Genomic DNA, 21114 nt, shown 5'->3' with positions numbered 1-21114 from the left:
GTCGCTGCTCTCTCTTGCAGGATGGACAATGGAGAAGCTTGCTTCATCCTCAGCAGCCGAAACGAGGTGGACAGAACAGCGGCGGTGAGTCCAGTCAGGGGTGGGGAGGTGACACCCTTGAGGCAGGATGGTGAGAAATGACTCCACCTCAGAAGGCGAGAGAGTGGAACTCTGATTTATTTCAAATACACCTCTCTTTTACAGAGAGTACATCTAGACCCATTCTATTGGTCCTAGAGTGAAAACATCTTACACCATTGGTGTGCAGTGAATGACATGCAGTGGCAAAACTTACCTATAAACAATGTGAACAACAAGAGAGATAAAGAATGATTTACATTCTTAACTGCTTCCCAGGCTTCTGCCTGGTTAGAAACCTTCATTTTCTCTCTGACTGAACTGAGAATATCCACAGGGAGGGGGCATTTTTCAGGCAGAAGGGGCTTGGGTGGTGTTGATGTCACCTGTGCCCAGAAAAGGGGCTGAGTGCCATGGAGAACCTTGGCGATGGCACAGAGACATGCAGCAGCACGCTGCTGGCTGAGCCCCTGTGGGCTCACCTTTTTCTGCTGGTTTCCCATCAGTGCTGGGCCTCGGGGAGCACCAGAGGCAGGAGGAGCCCTTGCTGTACAGCTCCAGGGTGGCTGGGTGCTTTGCAGTTCATCCCAGGTGTAGAAGTCTTGGGGAAAAGAAACCATCAACCAAGCAGCTCTCGTTGCTCTTGTCCCCGTCCAGGACCACCAAACCATCCTGAGGGCCTGGGCTGTCAAAGACTTTGCTCCAAACTGTCCTCTCTATGTTCAGATCCTAAAGCCAGAAAACAAATTTCATGTCAAGTTTGCTGGTGAGTTGGAGCAGCTGCACAGCAGCTCTTGGTCAGCTGAGAGCCCTCCTGGACTGGCAGGAGGTGGAAACACCCTGTGCCCAACACCACCCCAAAACGACCCCATTCCTGGGCCCTGCCAGCCAGGGAACCCATCTGTCCCCCTCCCCTCTGTGATGGTCCCCTCTGCCTTTCAGATCACGTTGTGTGTGAGGAAGAGTGCAAATACGCCATGCTGGCACTGAACTGTGTCTGCCCTGCCACCTCCACCCTCATCACGCTGCTGGTGCACACCTCCCGTGGCCAGTGAGTGCTGTCCCTGCCCATCCCTGCCCATCCCTGCCCATCCCTGCCCTCCCCTGGGCCTGCAGGGATGGCAGAACTGAGGTCTCTGAGCTCAGGGCAGAGAGGATGGGGTCTGGGATGGGGCTGGGGGGCACAGTGGGGTCTGGGGCCCCCATCCAGGTCTCGAGCAAAAGCTCAGTTTGTAAAGGGACCACACCAGTGCAGGTGGGCTGGGCAATGCCAGCTTTCCAGAGACTGGAGGTAAAAATATCTTTGTATTGGCACGGTGCTGCTGGCAGGAAGGTGAATTCACAGCGCAAGCAGCACCAGACCCTGCAGGGTTTTTTGGTGGGTTTATGTCCAGCATGGCTGGAAGGAGCACTGCCAGCACAGGGGATCAGTGGTGTGTGCCCTGCGCTCCTTGGCCAGTCAGAAATGTCTGAATTTTGGCTAAAGTGCCATCAGAACAGCCATGAAACATCCTTGCCAGATGTCTCCCGCCCCATGCTTGGGGCTGTTTGCCAACACAGGCTCTACACCCTCCCCCTGCACCCTGCAGGAGCCCTCGTTAAATAAAAAGGCACTTAAAACCCAAAATGAAAACGAGCTCATCCTCGGCGAGCACCGACAGCTCGTGGCCATGTGTCACTGTCACCCCCCTGCTGCCGGGCTCCGGGGCAGCTCCAGAGATTGTTGGTGCTCTGTCCTGGGATCTGGCTGGAGTCCTGGGATCTGGCTGGAGTCCTGGGATCTGTCCCAGCTCCAGGGTTCCCATCCCAGCTCCAGGGTTCCCATCCCAGCTCCAGGGTTCCCTTCCCAGCTCTGGGGGTCCCATCCCAGCTCCGGGGGTCCCATCCCAGCTCCAGGGGTTCCCTTCCAAGCTCTGGGGGTCCCATCCCAGCTCTGGGGGTCCCATCCCAGCTCTGGGGTTCCCATCCCAGCTCCAGGGTTCCCATCCCAACTCTGGGGGTCTGTCACAGCTCCAGGGGTCTAACCCAGTTCCACGGGTCCCACCATCCCATCCCACCCCTGGGGGTCCCATCCCACCCCTGGGGGTCCCACCCCAGCCCCAGCGGATCCCTCCTGACTCTGCCGTGCCTGCAGGGAGGGTCAGGAGTCTCCGGAGCAGTGGCAGCGGATGTACGGGCGCTGCTCGGGCAACGAGGTCTATCACATCCGCATGGGCGACAGCAAATTCTTCATGGAGTACGAGGGCAAGAGCTTCACCTACGCCGCCTTCCACGCCCACAAGAAGTGAGGGCGGGGGGCTGGGGGTCCTGCTCTGCATGCCTGGGCTCAGGCCTGGGGGGCTGCTGGTGCTTTGTGTGGGGACAATGCCCCAGAGGGGTTTTTGGAGGGGTTTTTCTCCAGGACAATGCCCCGGAGGGGTTTATGGAGGGGTTTTTCTCCAGGACAATGCCCCAGAGGGGTTTTTCTCCAGGACAATGCCCCAGAGGGGTTTTTGGAGGGGTTTTTCTCCAGGACAATGCCCCGGAGGGGTTTTTCTCCAGGACAATGCCCCAGAGGGGTTTTTGGAAGGGTTTTTCTCCAGGACAATGCCCCAGAGGGGTTTTTCTCTGGGATGATGCCCCTGAGGGGTTTTTCTCTGGGACGATGCCCCGAGGGGTTTTTGGAGGGATTTTTCTCCAGGACAATGCCCCGAGGGGTTTTTCCTCTGGGATGATGCCCTGAGGGGTTTTTGGAGGGATTTTTCTCAGGGACAATGCCCCGAGGGGTTTTTCTCCAGGACAATGCCCCGGAGGGGTTTATGGAGGGGTTTTTCTCCAGGACAATGCCCCAGAGGGGTTTTTCTCCAGGACAATGCCCCAGAGGGGTTTTTGGAGGGGTTTTTCTCCAGGACAATGCCCCGGAGGGGTTTTTCTCCAGGACAATGCCCCAGAGGGGTTTTTGGAAGGGTTTTTCTCCAGGACAATGCCCCAGAGGGGTTTTTCTCTGGGATGATGCCCCTGAGGGGTTTTTCTCTGGGACGATGCCCCGAGGGGTTTTTGGAGGGATTTTTCTCCAGGACAATGCCCCGAGGGGTTTTTCCTCTGGGATGATGCCCTGAGGGGTTTTTGGAGGGATTTTTCTCAGGGACAATGCCCCGAGGGGTTTTTCTCTGGGACAATGCCCCGGAGGGGTTTATGGAGGGGTTTTTCTCCGGGATGATGCCCCAATGGATTTTTCTCCGGGATAATGCCCCGAGGGGTTTTTCTCCAGGACAATGTCCACGAGGGGTTTTTCTCTGGAACATTGCCCCGAGGGATTTTTCTCTGGGACAATGCCCCGGGGGGGTTTTTCTCCAGGACATTGCCCCAGGGAGGTTTTTCTCCTCTGGGAATGCTCAGCCCCTGCTCCCGGCACAGGTACGGTGTCTGCCTGATCGGCATCCGCAGGGAGGAGAACAAAAGCATCCTGCTGAACCCCGGGCCACGGCACATCATGGCAGCGTCGGACACCTGCTTCTACATCAACATCACCAAGGAGGAGAACTCTGCCTTCATCTTCAAGCAGGAGGAGAAGCAGAAGAAGAAGGGCTTTGCGGGCAGGGGCAGCTACGACGGCCCCTCCCGGCTGCCCGTGCACAGCATCATCGCCAGCATGGGTGAGTCGGGGGGCTCGGGGGGCAGCAGGAGCTGGCACACCCCACTCCATCACCTCCCCCACGTTTGGGTTCGCTTCCTCCCCCACGTTTGGGTTTATTTTGTGGTTTTGGGTTTATTTTGTGTTTTACACGCTCCTTGCCACACTCCCCCTCTCCCTGAAAAGCCCTTTCCATGCTCTCTCCCAGCCATCTCACCAGTAAAATACATCTTTCCTTGCACCCTGGGTGCTCTCAGCAAGCTCAAATATCATTATTAAACCTCGTGATGCCTATTATCATTAAGGGTATTTGCATAAATGCCCCAAGCCTGGATTTAGCCCCCAATTATTTCCAAGGCTGGAAGAAGAAATGCCGTGGGGCACATCCTAAATCACGTTTATGATTCCCAAAGCGAGGAAGAGCGCAGCTCTCTCTGCAGCCAGCAGTGCATTTGTGCAAGTGAAAAATACCATGAGTCATTACTTCCCTCTTGTATCTGGGGAGAACAAGTTTTGGAGGAGCTGAGCCACACGAGCACATTATATTTGAAGCAAATAATTTATGTGTTTGTACTCCTGAGCAGCAATTTGCATAGATTATCCCCCAGCAAGCCTCAGAGTGCTTTGCTGAGCCGTGTTTGTCACAGTTCTCGTCACACAGCTCCTACACAGAGGGACCTGGGGCAGAGGTGATGAGAGGGACAGAAATGACGTGAGTGCCAGCAGGGCAGCGGTGTTTGGCAAGGGCTCTGCTTCTTGGGACACTGCATCGATGTGTTTGGGTTTTGGAAGCTGCTGGAGGACAGGATGAGGAAGTTTCTCTTGTTCCCTGTTGGATATCAGGAAAAATTCCTTCACAGAAAAGGCTGTGATGCATTGGCACAGCCTGCCCAGGGCAGTGGGGGAGTCATCATCCCTGGAGGGATTTAAATGACGTGTAGGTGTGGCATTTGGTTGATTTAGTGGCAGGTTGAGAGTGCCGGGGGAATGGTTGCGTTCAATCTTAGGGGACTTTCCTGTTCCTTTCTCAGAATCCTCAGAGGATTCTGAGATTCTAAGAGCTGGAGCTGCTCAGGAGGGGTGTGGGAGGTGGGTGAGGACATTGCTGCCTGCCTGCCTCTCCCTGGGGCAGAAGGACGTCCATGGGAAGGGCAGATGTGGTTCCTAACCTGGCTGGTGTCTCCCAGAGCCCCCGAGGAGCTGCGGGCAGGGGTTGGGCTGCAGGGTTGTCCTCTCGGAGATACATCAGCATGACAAAAACCCCTGCAGGTTTGGCAGTTCAGGGAGCAGCAGGTGGAGCTGCGAGGGGAATGGAGAGAAGGACAGACCCCAGGGACCGCTGAGCCCTGGGGAGATGCTGCACACGGGTGGAGCTCACCAGTGGGGGCTCTACCTGTGCCCACGAACAGCTGAGCATCAGCTGGGCTGCCTCACCCCCGAGCAGGGCTCGGGGACAGGAGGCTTTTGAGACATTTCCCCCGCTTAGAGCGTGTTCTGTGTCCAGGAACAGTGGCCATGGACCTGCAGAACACCGAGTGCCGCCCTGCCAACAGCAGCAAGCTGGCGCTGCCGGCCGAGAACGGCTCGGGCACGCGGCGGCCCAGCATCGCCCCGGTGCTGGAGCTGGCTGACACCTCCTCCCTGCTGCCCTGCGACCTCCTCAGCGACCAGTCCGAGGACGAGATGACGCAGTCGGACGAGGAGGGCTCGGCGGTGGTGGAGTGAGTGGCTCTCTGTCGGTGGAGATTTCTCTGCTTCATGGTGGCTGCTCCCAGTTTGTTCCAGTTTCAGAGGCACTGGGGACCCGGGAAGCTCAGGCTCAGCCCCTCCTGGTTTTCCATGAGCGCTCTGTCCCTGCATCTTTACAACCTCATGGCAAAAAGCACTCCTCAATGTGCATATTCAGGGAATTCCCAGCTGCCGCGGGACAGTTTTGCAGGGCGTTTGCCAGTGTTGCTGTTGAGTGTTTTCCTCAGCATCCGAGCGTTGGATAAATGGAAAGCTCTCCCCGTGTCCTCACACAGGTTTCTCTCTGCTGCAGGTACGTGAAGGGCTACCCCCCAAACTCGCCCTACATCGGGAGCTCGCCCACCCTGTGCCACCTCCTGCCTGAGAAAGCCCCGTTCTGCTGCCTGAGGCTGGACAAGGTGTGCAGGGGCTGCGGGGGCTGCCTGGGGCTGAGCCCCCAGGACGTGTCCGCTGAGTCCCCGCGCTGTCCCGCGCAGGGCTGCAAGCACAACAGCTTCGAGGACGCCAAAGCCTATGGGTTCAAGAACAAACTGATCATCGTTTCTGCGGAGACAGCCGGCAACGGCCTCTACAACTTCATCGTCCCGCTGCGGGCGTACTACCGCTCCCGCAAGGAGCTCAACCCCATCGTGCTGCTGCTGGACAACAAGCAAGTACTTCTCCACGGGTGTTCTCCCTCCCACAGAACCTCCCTGCGCTGCCCCGGGCATTTTGTGCTGGTGGTGGGAGTGTGAGGGGGCAGCGGTGCCACCGCTGGGTGCCTGGGCTGGTCAGCCCTGGGGTTTGGTGTCTGTCTTTGCTGCGTGGACGTGCTGAACCACCTCGCTCTCTGTGGCTCTCCCCCCAGGCCTGAGCACCACTTTCTGGAGGCCATCTGCTGTTTCCCCATGGTTTACTACATGGAGGGCACCATTGACAAGTAGGTGTTTCCACGTGTGGCTGTCGTGCCCACATTGTTGCGTTTGTCCCGGCCCAGCCTGTTCAGTCGCCCCGTGAGAAGCCCCAGGGTTGGTAGCGTAGAGCTGAGCCCACCTTGGGCTTCTCGAGTTGTCAACCCCTCCCTGGGAGATGGGAGCAGGTGAAGAGCAGGTCGGGAGCAGCCTGGGCTCGCCGTGGAACCCCTGTGCTGCTTCCCTGTGTCGTTTCCAAGGGCTGACCCTGCGCTCTTCTCTTTGGGGACTGCCCAGCCTGGACAGTTTGCTGCAGTGTGGCATCATCTACGCCGACAACTTGGTGGTGGTGGACAAGGAGAGCACCATGAGTGCTGAGGAGGACTACATGGCAGATGCCAAGACGATTGTCAACGTCCAGACCATGTTCAGGTGAGGGCTGACCACTGCTGGGGACAAGGCCAGGAAGGCTGCCAGAGCCTGGCGTGGTGGCTACGCGCAGTGGGACACATCTGGCACTGGGTTTGCTGAAGGAAGCAGCATGTAACCAGCTATTTCTGACCTCAGACAGGACAGGGATGACTGTGGGCTGCCTCGGGATTTAAATCCTCTGAGACAGCTGCAGGACAGCAGATCTCTTTCCATTGCAGGCTCTTCCCCAGCCTCAGCATTATCACGGAGCTGACCCACCCCTCCAACATGAGGTTCATGCAGTTCCGAGCCAAGGACAGTTACTCTCTGGCCCTTTCCAAGCTAGAAAAGGTAAGAGGAGGTCGTTCCCATGTCCAGGAAACCCGATCATGTCTCACACATTTCCATGGAGAAAAAAATATCCTCCTTTTCTACAGTGCAAAGATGCTGCCCTGGTTTCCTCCTGGCACACCCACCAGAATCATTACACCTGTGCCCTTCCATTGCCATGAGTCCTCCAAGTTCCTGTGCAATTTGAGCTCAAACTTCCCCTTCTTCTTGCAGAGAGAGCGAGAGAATGGCTCCAACTTGGCCTTCATGTTCCGGCTGCCCTTTGCAGCCGGGAGGGTCTTCAGCATCAGCATGTTGGACACGCTGCTCTACCAGGTGAGATGCAGCTGTGCAGCTCTGGCCTGCCCTTGGCATCCCCCAGGGAGCAGCTGAGCAAACCTTGCCCTGGTTTCCTGCCCAAATGTCTCCCCAGTCCTTCGTGAAGGATTACATGATCAGCATCACTCGGCTGCTGCTGGGCCTCGACACCACGCCGGGCTCTGGGTACCTGTGTGCGGTACGTGCCAGCTCCCCTTGGCATGAAACTGGCCTGGCTCTGGTGGCATCTGTCACCCTGTGCGTGGGGTTGGGGTTCCCATCTTCTACAGAACTGGGGTGGGAACAGCATTGCCAGGTCATTGTTCCCTTCCATTTTGGGGAGCCTCAGTGCTACCAAAAGCCACCAAGGATCAAACTCCCTGTTTTGAAGGCTGAGGTCAGAAATTGCCCCTGATTTTCTTGTGGAGCCCAGCTCACTTTTGGGATGGTGGCGGAGCAGCCCGAGGTGCACACGGGGGTCCATGTGGGTGCTGTGTTCCTCAGATGAAGATCACTGAGGATGACCTGTGGATCCGGACCTACGGCCGCCTCTTCCAGAAGCTCTGCTCCTCCAGTGCCGAGATCCCCATCGGGATTTACAGGACGGAGTCGCACATGTTCGCCACCTCCGAGGTAGGGCTGGGAAGGGGCTGCTGGTGGTGCCAGCCAGGCTGGCATCCAGGAGGGTGTCGGTCCCTGGTGCACCTCAGATTGCAGCAGCAGTAGGGAGGGGAGAACAGGGGATGGAGAATTTTTGTGCTCATCTCGTTAGAGTGGCTGCGCTGGGTGGTGGCGTCCTGGGTCCCCAGCTGGGTCAGGGTCAGTGCCCCTCTCTCCGGGCAGATGTTCTTGGCACGGCTCTGCCACGCCACTGGGCACCTTGGGGAGCAGGGTGGGCACAGCAGGGCTGCCCCTTTGCTGGACTGACTCGTGGTTTTCCCTTCCTCCTCCCCTGCTGCAGCCCCACGACATCCGAGCGCAGGTGAGTGCCGCTCGCGTCCGGCCGCGCGCTCGGGCGCTGCCTCCCCGTCCCACGCCCCCGCCTGGTCCCTGGGCTGGCTCTGGCCACCCAGAGCCACCCCGTGCTTTGTGCCAGCTCTCAGCCCTGCTGCCAGCACAGCGCTGCCTGTCCCCACGGTAGGGAGACATTGGCTGAGCCTCAGTGCCCTGATGTAATTAACTGGGATCAGGAGCGAGGGAGGGAGCCGGCATCCCTTTAAAATACTTTCAGTTTTCAACTTGAAGCGGTAACAGGGAGCTGAAAGTTGACGTTTAATTAAATGCAGTCCAGCTCCTTGAGATGCTTTAAAAGGCTTCATTAATGAACTCCTGCTCACCCCTGGGGATTGCTGGGTCAGACGTGTGGCAGCACAGATGCTGTAAGAAGGAAGAGAGGGAGATGAGGGCATGGCTGTTCCTTGGGCAGATGCCCCAGAGGCGATCCTGTGTGAGGTGTCAGGTGCCCACAAGACTCCCCTCAGCTTTTCCAAGGGCTGCCCCATCCCTGGATGTTCAAGGCCAGGCTGGACAGGACTTGGAGCAACCTGCTCTGGTGGGCCATGCCAGGAGTGGAACGAGATGAGCTTCATGCTCCCTCCAATCCAAACCGTTCTGGGATTCTGTGAAATCTGCCAGCCCGGCGGCTCTTGCAGTGCGGAGACAAAGTGCTGGGAGAGCCCATTTGGGTCAGAGGAAGGACCCACCCCGTGGGAGAGATCCCACCCTGCCAGGCACAGGCCAAACCCCTCTCGGCCACCCCCCATCCCGCGTGACCTGCTGGGCTTCTAGTCACAGATCTCAATCAATGTTGAGGACTGCGAGGACACCAAGGACGTCAAGGAGCACTGGGGCATCAAGACGAGCCACCACCGCAACTCGTGCTCCAGCGACCAGTCGGAGCACCCGCTGCTGCGGCGCAAGAGCATGCAGTGGGCACGGCGGCTGAGCAGGAAGGGCAACAAGCACTCCAGCAAGACGGCCGAGTGGATCAGCCAGCAGCGCCTCAGCCTCTACCGGCGCTCCGAGCGGCAGGAGCTGTCCGAGCTCGTCAAAAACCGTATGAAGCACCTGGGCTTGCCCACCACCGGGTACGGTAAGTGCCGCTCGGCCGAGCCGCTCTGCGGCGCTGCCTCCCGCCCGCGGGCTCCTCAGGTAACCCCGACCCCCGTGCCAGCCTGACCCCGACCCCTGTGCCAGCCTGACCTGTGGCAGCCTGACCCCGACCCCCGTGCCAGCCTGACCCCGTGCCGAGCTTAGCTGCCGGCCGCGCTCCGAGCGGCGCCTCATCCCCCCGGCTTGCTTGTGCTTGTGCAGACCAGCGGCTCCAGGCTGGGGTCCCGCCATGCAGAACCCCCTCCCCTGCCACCCCCGGCCAGCTGCAGGCAGCCCACCCCCCGTCCCTGGGCTCTGGGATGGCTCCAGGCAGGAGTTGGCAGTGGCAGAGCGGCCCTTGTGCCTGCAGCAGGACCCGGTGTCCCCACGCAGCCTCGGGGCACGGGGCCCCGTTTGTCCCCCACTTTCCAGCCATGCAGAGATGGTGGTTCAGGGCGACCCGACCCCAGGTCAGCACAACCCTTGTGCCCAAGAGCCCTCGTAGGTCGGCAGGGAGAGGCCAAACCCCGTCAGCTGGCGCAGCCCCCTTTTGTTATGGACTTTAATCTGTCGTGAGCTCTCCGTGGCAAACCTTTCGGTAGCTGCAGGGCTGAGTTGCTTCATTGCGTGTGGCACCGGTGTGTGGCTGTGGCAGCCACAGCGCTCAGGGTCCCTCTGTGCAGCCGCATCTCTCGTCGAGCTTCTGACCTGCCCGTCGGTGCTGGCATCTGTGTCCCCTGGACAGCTCCCACCCCTTGGTTATGACAAACTCCGTAGCCCACAGCTCCCTTTGTTTGGTTTTGGTTTTGTTTTTTTTTTTTCTTTCTTTCTTTCTTTGAAGCCATCCTGTGCTGCTGCTTGCTTGCTCCATCCTCCGGGAGTGTCCGTCCACCCCGTGCTGGCCCCTGCCCACACTCAGGCTGGCAGTGAGCCCCAGCTGGGATGGGTGCTGATTTTGGGGGTGGGATTCCTCCTTTCCCATCTTTAGGCATGGGAAACAGGAGGAGATGTCCAGAAGTGCAGTGCAGGAGGGGTTGGAGTGGGGGCTCAGGGGGTGGCTGTGGGCACTGCCAGCGTCCCCAGGGAGAGAGGCAGGAGAGGTGGCTTGTGGTGGGCTGGAACGAGGACAGGGTCTGCCAGGCAAGGGCTTGCAGTGGTGTACCCCCCTTTCCTTTTTTCCTACATTCCCAGTGCCAGCAGTTCCTGTCATAGCTCCAGGGGGGCTGTCTGGCCTCGGTGAGGCTTGGGGCACAGCCTGGGGTCAGCTCAGGGCTGGCATCCTTGTCCTGGCCCATCTGGCAAATTTTGGTTGAAGCAAACAGTGTGTGGGGGGGCAGAGGGCAGGGACACAGGGAACAGCGTGGGGACCAGCAGCTCCTTGGGCATCCAGCGGTGCTGGGGCTGTGTGCTGTCACCTTGTGTCACCGTCAGTGTCTGGACACCCGTGGACAAACGTTGCTCTGCCTTCTGCCCCTTTCCTTTTTCTTTTGCTCACGTTATCGCTGCAGCGCAGGAGCTCGTCTCTGATATTTGCCAAACCATGGCTTGCTGACCTCTCTCTCTCTCTCTGTTTATGTCTGTGCCTTTCCCTGTATGTTCTGTAGAGGATGTAGCAAATTTAACAGCCAGTGATGTGATGAATCGGGTAAACCTGGGATATTTGCAAGGTAATTCCCTTTCCCTGGGAGTCCCCCGTGACTCATGGCGTGCAGCGTACAACAAGATCATGCCAGCTAAGCCCAAACCTCACCCTTGCCAGTTTTCACCTTAGATCCCCGAGCTTTCAGCACTAATTTGTTGGGTGGCGTTGGAAAACCAATCAGTGTCCTGTGGTGGTGATGCAAACTCAGGGCTCTGCCTAACCAGGGAGATAGAAACCTCAGGGACCCTTTTTTAGCAGAATTCCTACAGGGAAATCACAGCCCTTGGCTTGCTTTAACAAAACCCTCCCTCCACGGCTCCGTGAGGGGGTTTTGGGCTGTACAGCCACTGGCAGCTTGAGGAGGGGACAAGGAAGGGTTCAGCTGCACCAGAGCTGCCTGTGCATGTTGTGATGAGATGCTGGAGCTCCTGCTGGGTCAGTCCAGGGCAAGGCAGCGCTTTAAAAATCCCTTTGCACCCCTTGGTTTGCCTTCCTGGACCCCTCTCTAGCATTAGAAGACCCCATTTTCTGACCAGGGGTGCTGGGCTCAGCCCAAGGCAGCAGCAGTAGCCACAGGGGCCATTGGTGCTGCAGCCACCCCGGGCACCTTGTGGGGCTCTGTGGGACCACCAGGTTTTCCCATCTTTTTTTTCACCTTTACACCACATGGAACACGCCCTGGAAAGGATCTTTTTTACCTCAGCAACCCCAAGATTAGCAAAGGCCCATCCCAGCTTCATTTTTGGCTTCACAAGTCCAGTCTGAAGGTGAAACGTTGGCATTTTCCTTACAAAGTGTGTCCTTCATCAGCCAGGCAGCCCCAGCTGGGGCTCATGGAAGCCCCAGGCCAGCAGAGTATATTGCTGGGGGCAGTGGAGGAGCAGCAATATACTCGGTGTGCTCAGCAGGGCCTGGCTTGGCTGCATGGGGTCAGGAAACTTCCATGGGGCAGGGAAACCTGCCCAGAGCCAGAGCCCGTCCCCACCTCCCTGTCATGTCCAACCCCGTGTGCCCCGTCGGGCCCCAGGGTCTGTGTGCCACCCTTGCCCCGGCATTGCCACCCCACCCCTGTCTCCCTGTAAGGCTGAGCACTGGGATGGCCAAAACGCCCCGGAGGCCCCAGGACAGCCTGGCACAGCCTGGGGGTCCCAGGCAGCATCTCCCCACGGGTGGCCCCAGGTCCCCCGGCTGCAGCACCTTCTGTGGTCCCAGAGGTGACAGGGATATGTCTGAGCAGCAGCTCGCAGGTCTGCTGTCCCCTGCACACACTGCTGGACGTGGCACAGCCCTGGGGATGCCCCTGGGCTCGTCTGGGTGTGCCCTGGCAAGGACACCTCGGGAGGAAGCTGTCTGCATTCCTGTGCTGGGTGGCTGGAGCTGCATCTGAGGGCTGGAGAAAAGCAGGTTCAGCCCCGTGCCAGGGTGAGCTGGCACCCCTTGTCATTGCTGAGGCTGTGCCCACCGTGGGGCAGGGCAGCCTCTGACTGGGGGATCCCCCACACCAGGCAGGGGGACAGCAGGGAAGGGGTGGTGGGAGCAGCAGGAGCAGCCCCCAGCCTGGACGCCCATCCCAGTGCCGGGTCCTGGTCCTGCTGCCCCCAAAGCAGCCCCGTTTGCTCCATTTGCACCTCAGAGGGGCCTTGCCCAAAGCCTGGAGAGGTGTCCCAGTGCCAAGCCTTGCGGCGAGCTGGTGTCCCCCCGTGCTCCTCATGCTGCCCCAGTGTCCGTCTGTCCGTCCCCTGCCCGCCCTGTCCATCCACACCCCATCACCCTGTCTGGAAATGGTGTCACCTGTCGCAGCTTCCACCCCTCCCTGGCACCCGCAGCCTCGCACCCCCATCCATCTCACCATGATCTTGTTCTTGGCTATTCCGGGGAGCACAGGGGCCCCCCCGTCATCGAGACCCCCCCGTTTGCCCCCATGGGTGCTGCTGGTGGTGGCTCCGAGCCCCCCATGGGAGGTCACTGTGCTTTAGAGCCGTCCCCAAAATGGCATTGATGGCTCTGAAAGTCCACGGAGGCCATTTCCCCTGGGCAGGGGAAAGGAGCAATCCCTGGACTAATGCTGGGCCTGGATGGTGCAAAATGGAGGAATTGAAGGGGAGAGGTGGGCAGAGCGTTGGGGCGGCCCCGGGGGGGTTCAGCTGCCCTGAGCCCGTGGTTGGACTTGTGCTGTACCTGACACAGCAGGACTAACCTGTTCCCTCTTTTGCACTGCACCAAGGTAAGACATCTCACTTTATTTCTGGGGAGGGAGTGGGGACTTTGGAGAGTCACCCCTGCCAGTCCCCCGGGCCGTGCTGCGGTGGGGACAGCCTGGGGAGGTGAGGAGGGAGGTGGCAGCGACGTTCTCGTGCCCTCCTGGTGGCAGCGGCATTGCCCATGGCTTCTCCTGCTGAAGGGACCCATTTGCCTGGATGGGATCTTCCAGCTTGCCTGTTGGGGTGTCTGTGGGGGTGTCCCTCCCTCACCAGCCCTGCCCCTCCTCTTGCAGATGAGATGAACGACCACCAGAACACCCTGTCCTACGTCCTGATCAACCCGCCCCCTGACACACGGCTGGAGCTCAACGACATCGTGTAAGTGTCGCCTCACCCCGTCCCCAGAGTGCCCCAGTGCCATGAGCTGCCCCCATCCCACTTTTTCCCAGGATTTCTCATAAATACCCACAGCTTTTGCCTCTTTCCCAGTCCATTCCACCTCCCTGTGCTCCTGAGCAGAACTCAAAACACCTCAGCCCCATCTTAGCTCCCATGGGCAGCGTGGGATTTTCCTTTGGCTTTGGCCACTGAGCACTGAGGAATAACTGCTGATTATTTATTATATTATTTTATGGCATTTACATGATCAGTTATAATTTAACACCCTTCATTCAAACAACGGCCGTGCTCTCCATGGGCCACTCTTTCGTGTCCTGGCCTCCATTCCAGGGGGAACTGGGGACATTCCAGCAGCGTGACCGGGCTGTGTCCCGCAGGTACCTGATCCGCTCCGACCCGCTGGCCCACGTGGCCAACGATGGCCACAGCCGCAAGAGCAGCTGCAGCAACAAGCTGGGCCCCGGCAACCCCGAAACGCGCGACGAGACCCAGCTGTGAGCGGCCCCCGAGCGCCGGCCCCGGGCTCCGGGCCCTGGGGATGGGGAGCACGGCCAGCCCCGGGGATGGAGAGCACATCCAGCCCCGGGGATGGAGAGCACGGCCAGCCCCGGGGATGGGGAGCACGGCCAGCCCCGGGGATGGAGAGCACATCCAGCCCCGGGGATGAGGAGCACGGCCAGCCCCGGGGATGGAGAGCACGGCCAGCCCCGGGGATGGGGAGCACGGCCAGCCCCGGGGATGGAGAGCATGGCCAGCCCTGGGGATGGAGAGCATGGCTCTGCCCTGGGGATGGAGAGCACATCCAGCCCCGGGGATGGAGAGCACGGCCAGCCCCGGGGATGGAGAGCACATCCAGCCCCAGGGAAGGCGATGCCCAGCCCGGCTCTGCCCCGTGGGAGGATGCCCGGAGCCCTGGGCAGGGCGGCACAGCCAGACACGCCACAGCCGGTGGCCGTGCGCCCCGGGGATTTTAACTTTTTATACCAATACCGCAACTAGTGAGAAAGTCTTCGCTGGTGCTGGTGGGACGTGGCTGAGCCCAGCTGTCGGTGGCCCCGGGGGAGCAGGGCTGTGCTTGCTATCGGCCCGGATGGTGCAGGTTGGTGAAGACCAAAAGGAGTAAAACTGCACCAAGACGCTGCTCCTCTTCCTCCTCCTCCTTCGCCAGGTGTCCCCCAGGGTTCCCAAACTTCTGCTCTTTCACCCAACCCATGTTCTTCATCCTCTGCTGGGTTTCTGTTCTGGGTGGCCGTGCCAGGCGCTGAGCAAGGACACACGGGATGGAGGGGACAGGGCACGGCAGGGGCTGCTCTGCCCCCAGCCTTGGGGCATCTCACGGAGCAGAACATGCCCAGCCCGGGGGACGGAACGCTGGCCAGCTCGGTGGCGGTGCCTCGGAGCCGCTGGGTTTGTGTCCCCCTGTGCTGCTGCTGAAGCTGAGCTGCCCGGGGGATTTGGGGCTGCTTGTCCGGGCAGGACGGGCTGGGCTGGCCGGTGGTGCTTTGGTGGCTCCACTCGCCCTTTCCCCGCCGGCCAGGGCACTCCGGGGTCCCAGCAGTGTCCTGGCCGTGGCCTGCTGTCCTTCTCCTCCCCGTGGTCACAGCTCGGTGACACCACCAAGGCAGCGGGTTCTGCCTGTGCCCCCTGTGCCCCAGCTCCCCCCCGGCCTGCAGGGAGCTGGCACCACCACGAGCACCAGATGTGTTCTCCATCTGCTTTTGCACATTCTACATCCATGTGGAAAGGGTTGATTTGATGGCCAGGTGAAAAACTGAGTCGTTTACTTTCTATACTTTTAGATTTGTATCTTACAATTCTAATGTGTTGTGGTTTTTTTTTAGCAAGGAGCTTGTAAAGTACAACATGAAATCCCATCAGCTTCCTGCACTCGCTGCCAGCTGAATGGTTTATTGCCATTAACATTCACTGTTTGCTCTCCAGTGCACCCCAATCGATGTTTACAAAGAAAACAAAATAGAAAACAAGCCAAAACCTGATTTAAATGAGTTTTAAATAGATGGGGAGATGCCCCAGCCTATGGGGATGTGCTGCCCACCGTGCCCGTGGCCTTGAGGAAGAACAGAGATGCCCAGTGCCAAGGCTGGCATCACCTTGAGAGGGGGTTGAGAGAGACCTGCTGTGCCTGGATAAGGTTTGGGGTCCTTATTTTTTTTAATTTTTTTTTTTATTGGGGGCTTTTATTTTTTTTTATTGTTGTTTTTTCCTGAAGTGCCAGCCCCTGAGTGGTGGCAACCCCAGGCTCATGAGGTACCACAGGTAAAAGCAACGAGTGCACCCCTCCCACCCCGCTGAGCTGTGGGCACAAACAGAACCGTCTTTAAAGCTTTTTTGGGTTGTTTTGATGGATTTTTAAAGATTGGTTTTGGCTCTGTTTGGTTAAGGCAGGCACAATGTTTTATTTATTTCTGTTTGCAGTTTCACATGCCAAATCTGTCATTTAAAAATGGCAAAAAGGAATTGTAGGCTAAAAAGTGGGTGTGGTTGAAGTACAAAAGGACACATGGGCTCTGTGCTAACTTGAAATCTCAGGATGCTCAGTGTGGAGTGTGACTGGATTTAAGAGTGTGCCTTTAATATGGATCATTTTCCAAACCTCACTTTTCTTTCGAGGGAGAGTGGAACAAAGTAGTATTCCAGGTTAAAAAAAAACCAAACCAGCAAACAAACAAAAACCCAGACCCCAAATAAAACAAAAAGGTGTGACTATGGGAATATATTTACTGAGAACATTTTTATTATTTTTTGTTTTTTTGGCTATGAGCTGTGTGAGAGCGCAGGGAAGCAAGTGCAGATCCTCAGCTCAACCCTCCCATGGCAAGAAAGTTAAATTTCTTTTTGAAACCCTTGATTTAGTTAAAGTTTCACCCCAGCCCTGAGCAGCCAGGTCAGCCTTGTGGCCAAATCCAGGCTCTGTGTTCCAGAGGCTCCACTGGCCGTGGTGTTGGGTCCCTCCTTCCTCAGCAGCTCCTCCCTGCACTTAATCCAAGCAGAAAACGATCCCAAGAGGAAAGCACACGCCAAAAGGACTGAAGCCTCTGTGTGCTTTGTGATATCATCAAAATGCCCTCGATATTCCTGTATTTTGACAATGCTTCTGTTTGCCCAGTGTACAAAATCCCTGTATTTGAAACGGAAGCTCCGTGTCCGAACCCTCGGGTTCCTTCTCTGGTGTAAACTTCCAGCCCACCTTCCCACGGGATGGGGAAAGCCCTGTAAATACTCACCCGTGGGCAATGCAAGCCTGAGAACCAAGGGTTCATTTTTCTAATTCCTTAGCCTCAGTTACAATACTAATGTAAAAACAAGAGCAGTTTATTTTTCTAATGGTCCTGGAAACGTTGATGCAGCGACAAAGCTCCCGCTGCTGAAAGGGCCCACAAGGAGCTTCCATGGGAACAGGAGAATGGCTACTGCTTCCAACCATGGAAAAATCCCATTTTTTGGAGGAAATAGTTGTGTTCCAATGCAGAGACCTGGCAGGCCCTGGGGGATGCAGAAAGGAGGAGAGCTGGGATGTTTTGGGCTTTTCCAGCAGCGGCTCCGGCGCACGTTCCGTGTCCACTACCGGTTTGACGCGCTCAGTACGGACTAAATCCACATATCCTGCATTAAACTCAACTACTCCAACCAACGTTATGAGTACATTTATTTCCTGTTATCCCCCTTTTTATTTAACCTCTATAGAACAGGACGGTTTTATTCCAAGCTCAGCTCCTGCATGGATTTTTATCAGCAACAGCAACTCCCGTCTTTCCTCTCGGAGGCCGAATTCCGGGAGCTGCTCTGCTGGGATGCAGCCAGCCAAGGGGAGAGGGTTTTGTACAATTCTTGTGAAGATGCTTCACATTTCTGTAAAGATAAATGAAAATAAAAGAGCTGCATGCAGCAACAGGAGACACTGCTGGCTGGTTTTTCTGTTTTTCTGTCTGGTTTAAAATCCGTGGGAAGATGTGGTTTAAGCTGAGGCTCAAGGCAGCTCTTCCCAACTTTGTTTTTTAACTTCATTTTCAAACTCTTTGTGCCTTCAGGCTTCTGGTAGAGAAACTTTTAAAGATTATTTAATTCATTTATTTAATCCTAATTTCTAGGATTTAATAAATGCATTAAATTTTGTAGGTATTTAAGGTTTGGTTTTTTTAAACTGATGTTTAGCCAAAATTCAGTACATGTTCTTCTACCTCCCAACACTTCAAAATTTGCCACTGGCTTCAAATTTTCCAAGATTTTTCAGGGAAGATCCAAACATTTCTAGGGTGTGCTACACTCATACACAAAGATTTTAGCTTGGACATCAAATACAGGTAAGCAGAGATGGTTTTTATTCAGCATTTTAGGTAAATAATGTAAAAATCTATTTATTTAAAATCGCACAGAAGGAAAAAAATATCCCTTAGATAGGGAAAATAATTCTGGGCTGAACATACACATGAGGGAGCTGGAAGTAAAAGGAGAGCAGGAAGCCAAGGCCCTGCTAAATGACTTTTTAATTATTGGCTTTAAACCAGACAAAGCTGTACATGGAGAACAAAATCCTCTTGATTTTCCAGGATATCCAAATTGCAATGATTACACCCAAAATAAGGTGATTTTAACAGCACCAAAGCAGCTCTCACTGGATAAAAACCCATCCAAGCTGCAGAACAGGATTTAATGCTCTGCACAAGGAGATTTCAGCATTTCCCAGCAGTGGATTCTTCACTTCTTCCTCTTGTTCCTCCTTCCACAGCAGTAGACACAGAAAAGAAGAGGGAAAACTCTACAAAATGAACCAAAATTCATTCAAATATTTGCCCCAGTTGAGGAAAATCAAATACTAACACCACAAATTCCTTGTAGCAGAGAAAAAAAATCTAGAGCACTAAAATATTCATTAAAAATAATGGGGTTGGTGTAGCTGGGAAACAAAAAGGAAACCAAACCCAGGAAGGATTTTTTATTTTTGCTGTAAATTCAGTTTTTATGGTTATTGCCTGGAAAACAGAGTCAAAATAAAGAGGTTTTCTTTTGCTAAGATTTCCAGGTAAGGCCACAATAATTTGGGAAGGTTTATGGGCTTCAAACCATTCTTTCAAGTGCCTCATTTGAATTTTAACAAATGCTGGGGATTGAATATTTCATGATTCCTGCTGCACACACTTCCCCAGAGGTTTGTTTTTTTTTTCCCTCACTACAATAAATGTGTTATTTCCTAACAAGTTCAGAGGGATGGATCAGAAAACTATGACAGGATTTGAGCACCAAGATAAAAGTGAATTTATATTTAGCACAGACAAGCAAATTAAATCCACCCTGTAATTTCTACAACAGGAACGTACCCATGGTCAGCACAGGCTGGAGAAGGAAGGGACATAAAATTCCAGTTCTGGAATGGGATTTTCCTTCAAAATTTGGGTTAATTGTTTCAAAGAAGAGCTGAACGTACCACTCTCGGCCAAAGAGTAAAAATGCATTTTTTCATAGACCCACGGGAATCTTCAAACCCTCTAAAATCAAACCAAGCCTTAACAAACCTGCAACAGAAACCTCAGGGAAATATTTTCTTTTTAGAATAACAAAATTTAAAAACCTATGATTATTTTTTTACGTACTACATGGTAAAAGAAGTCCAATGTCTGAGTGGTAGCCTGGAATCAATTGTAAAATTTTCAATGCATTGTGGAAAATACACTTAATTATAGTGGACCATATGAATATTCCAATTTTGACCTGGCCTGGAGAACTTTATTGAGTAAAATTTCACTTATCTGAGGCATACAACCCCAAAATCCTCCCCACAGTTCTTCAGTTCTGTAGTAAAATGGTACCAAATTTCTCCAAAATCTTCTTTTTTGGAGCAATGTCCTTGGAGATTCCCAGCACAGCCTCATCCCAAGAACGCTTGGCACGTCCTGACCCCCAAACCCACCCCCCTGAGCCACCTGCCTCTCCCTCAACTGCTGAAAATTAATTACATTTAACCCCCTAATTAACTGCAAGCCACTTAATTGGATAAGCACAGCACGGATAGCAGCTTAGTCCACATCCACAAGGACTGCTCCATTCCAGGGGTGGGACCAGGACCAAATTCCCAGGGCAGCCAGCTCAGAGGGAACAGGGGACATCCCATTTGTTGCTGTATTTTAATAATAAATCAAATAAAATAGAAAGTGAGGGGGTTTGGGGTGGTCTGACACTGCTCTAGTCATCAGTTCTAGGGATTTGTGGGGGGGGAAAGCAAAAGGAATGGAAAATTCAAGTCCTGACAACTCATTCGTGTCATTCTTGCTTCAAACTACAGCCCCAAACCCCTGGCTTGTAGGAGAAACTCCAGAGATTTCTACATTCAACTCCCCAGTGCAGTGGGGACAAAAATCAGCTTTATTTTCTTGGCACCCTCAACCCTCCCAGTGCAGGTGAAGGCTTGCAAAGTAAGTTAGCATTTTCCAAATTCAGATTATTTTGGCATGAACTCTTCCCCCACCTGAGAGCAGGATGAAAATGGGACAAAACCACACCAAGTACAGATGCAAACAGCACGTGGAACACACAGACTGATGGACAGAGCTGGAGGGGCAGAAATTGCACCTGAAAGCACTTTAAAGATGCACACGCTTGGATTTGTAAGAATCAGAGAGAGGTCACAGACAGAGCTCCCATTTTTCCTCCTCCTTCCCAGGAAGCACAGCCAGAACCTCTGGGAGCAGCTGGAAGTTTTTATCCAGTTCTGCTTCTTTGGACAGAGCTGAGAGGGAACAGCCCTGGCTCCAACTAATCCCGGGGAAAACCAACCCAAACAAGCAGCTTAAGCTGCAGGCTGCCAAATTAATTCCATTTACCTGCAGGGTCACAGCCCCTGGGGCTGAGGGAACTCCCACACATCTCCCTGATTTCAGGGATTCACACTCAGCCCTGTCTGGAAGGACAAAACCCCATTTTCTAAACAGGGAATTTTAGAAGTTATTAGGGTCCAGATCACTTTATTAGGATTTTATTAGGACATGAGGATTTTCTGTCCTTGGGAGGGAAGGTTAAACATGAGGTCACTAAAACCACAGTCAGAAATCCTCTGTGTTCAGAATTCCATAAATTTAACCCAAACCTCAACACTGACTAGAAAATTACCAAAATTCTGCCACTGAGTGACTGCACAGATCAAAGGAGCCCCAGCAGACAGATTCAAGAGTCTGATGAAATAAATCTTTCAACTATTTCCCAATTTTCTGAGAGGTTTTTGGTCCCATTCTTGCCCACTGCAAGCTCTTGTCACAAAGTCATTGCAGCTCCGTGCAGGTGAAGCTTTACCAAACAGAACAGCACATCTTTAAAGTGTATTAGTTCTTGGAGGGGATGAAGTGTCACACCAACAAAAGTACACATGAAATAAAAAGGAAA

The 21114-nt window shown here is 55.0% G+C and overlaps 1 protein-coding gene across 12 annotated transcripts in view; it reads left to right on the top strand.

Moving 5' to 3' along the window:
- The window catches only part of KCNT1 (potassium sodium-activated channel subfamily T member 1), a 79019-nt gene extending 61375 nt beyond the window's left edge, over nt 1-17644 (top strand). For 6 of the 12 annotated variants that reach the window (XM_021543623.3, XM_085556283.1, XM_021543626.3 and 3 more), the window contains 19 exons: nt 21-84; nt 736-844; nt 1021-1129; nt 2213-2362; nt 3475-3713; nt 5196-5412; nt 5733-5838; nt 5917-6089; nt 6288-6359; nt 6628-6762; nt 6981-7092; nt 7306-7407; nt 7505-7588; nt 7894-8022; nt 8351-8371; nt 9178-9481; nt 11085-11147; nt 13617-13701; nt 14100-17644. In XM_021543623.3, the coding sequence (XP_021399298.1) occupies nt 21-84; nt 736-844; nt 1021-1129; nt 2213-2362; nt 3475-3713; nt 5196-5412; nt 5733-5838; nt 5917-6089; nt 6288-6359; nt 6628-6762; nt 6981-7092; nt 7306-7407; nt 7505-7588; nt 7894-8022; nt 8351-8371; nt 9178-9481; nt 11085-11147; nt 13617-13701; nt 14100-14220 (2395 nt within the window). In that variant the 3' untranslated portion in view covers nt 14221-17644. Of the gene's footprint in view, nt 1-20; nt 85-735; nt 845-1020; nt 1130-2212; nt 2363-3474; nt 3714-5195; nt 5413-5732; nt 5839-5916; nt 6090-6287; nt 6360-6627; nt 6763-6980; nt 7093-7305; nt 7408-7504; nt 7589-7893; nt 8023-8350; nt 8372-9177; nt 9482-11084; nt 13347-13616; nt 13702-14099 lie in introns of all 12 variants that reach the window. The other 6 variants (XM_021543624.3, XM_021543628.3, XR_014949221.1 and 3 more) reach the window with 5 other exon arrangements.
- The last annotated feature ends 3470 nt before the right edge of the window (nt 17645-21114 follow it).

The sequence above is a fragment of the Lonchura striata genome, chromosome 17 (assembly GCF_050655825.1).
Source record: "Lonchura striata isolate lonStrDom1 chromosome 17, ASM5065582v1, whole genome shotgun sequence".
NCBI classification, from domain to species: Eukaryota; Metazoa; Chordata; class Aves; order Passeriformes; family Estrildidae; genus Lonchura; species Lonchura striata.
Note: the sequence above shows the minus strand (reverse complement) of the source record. Positions and strands in the feature narration are given on the sequence as shown.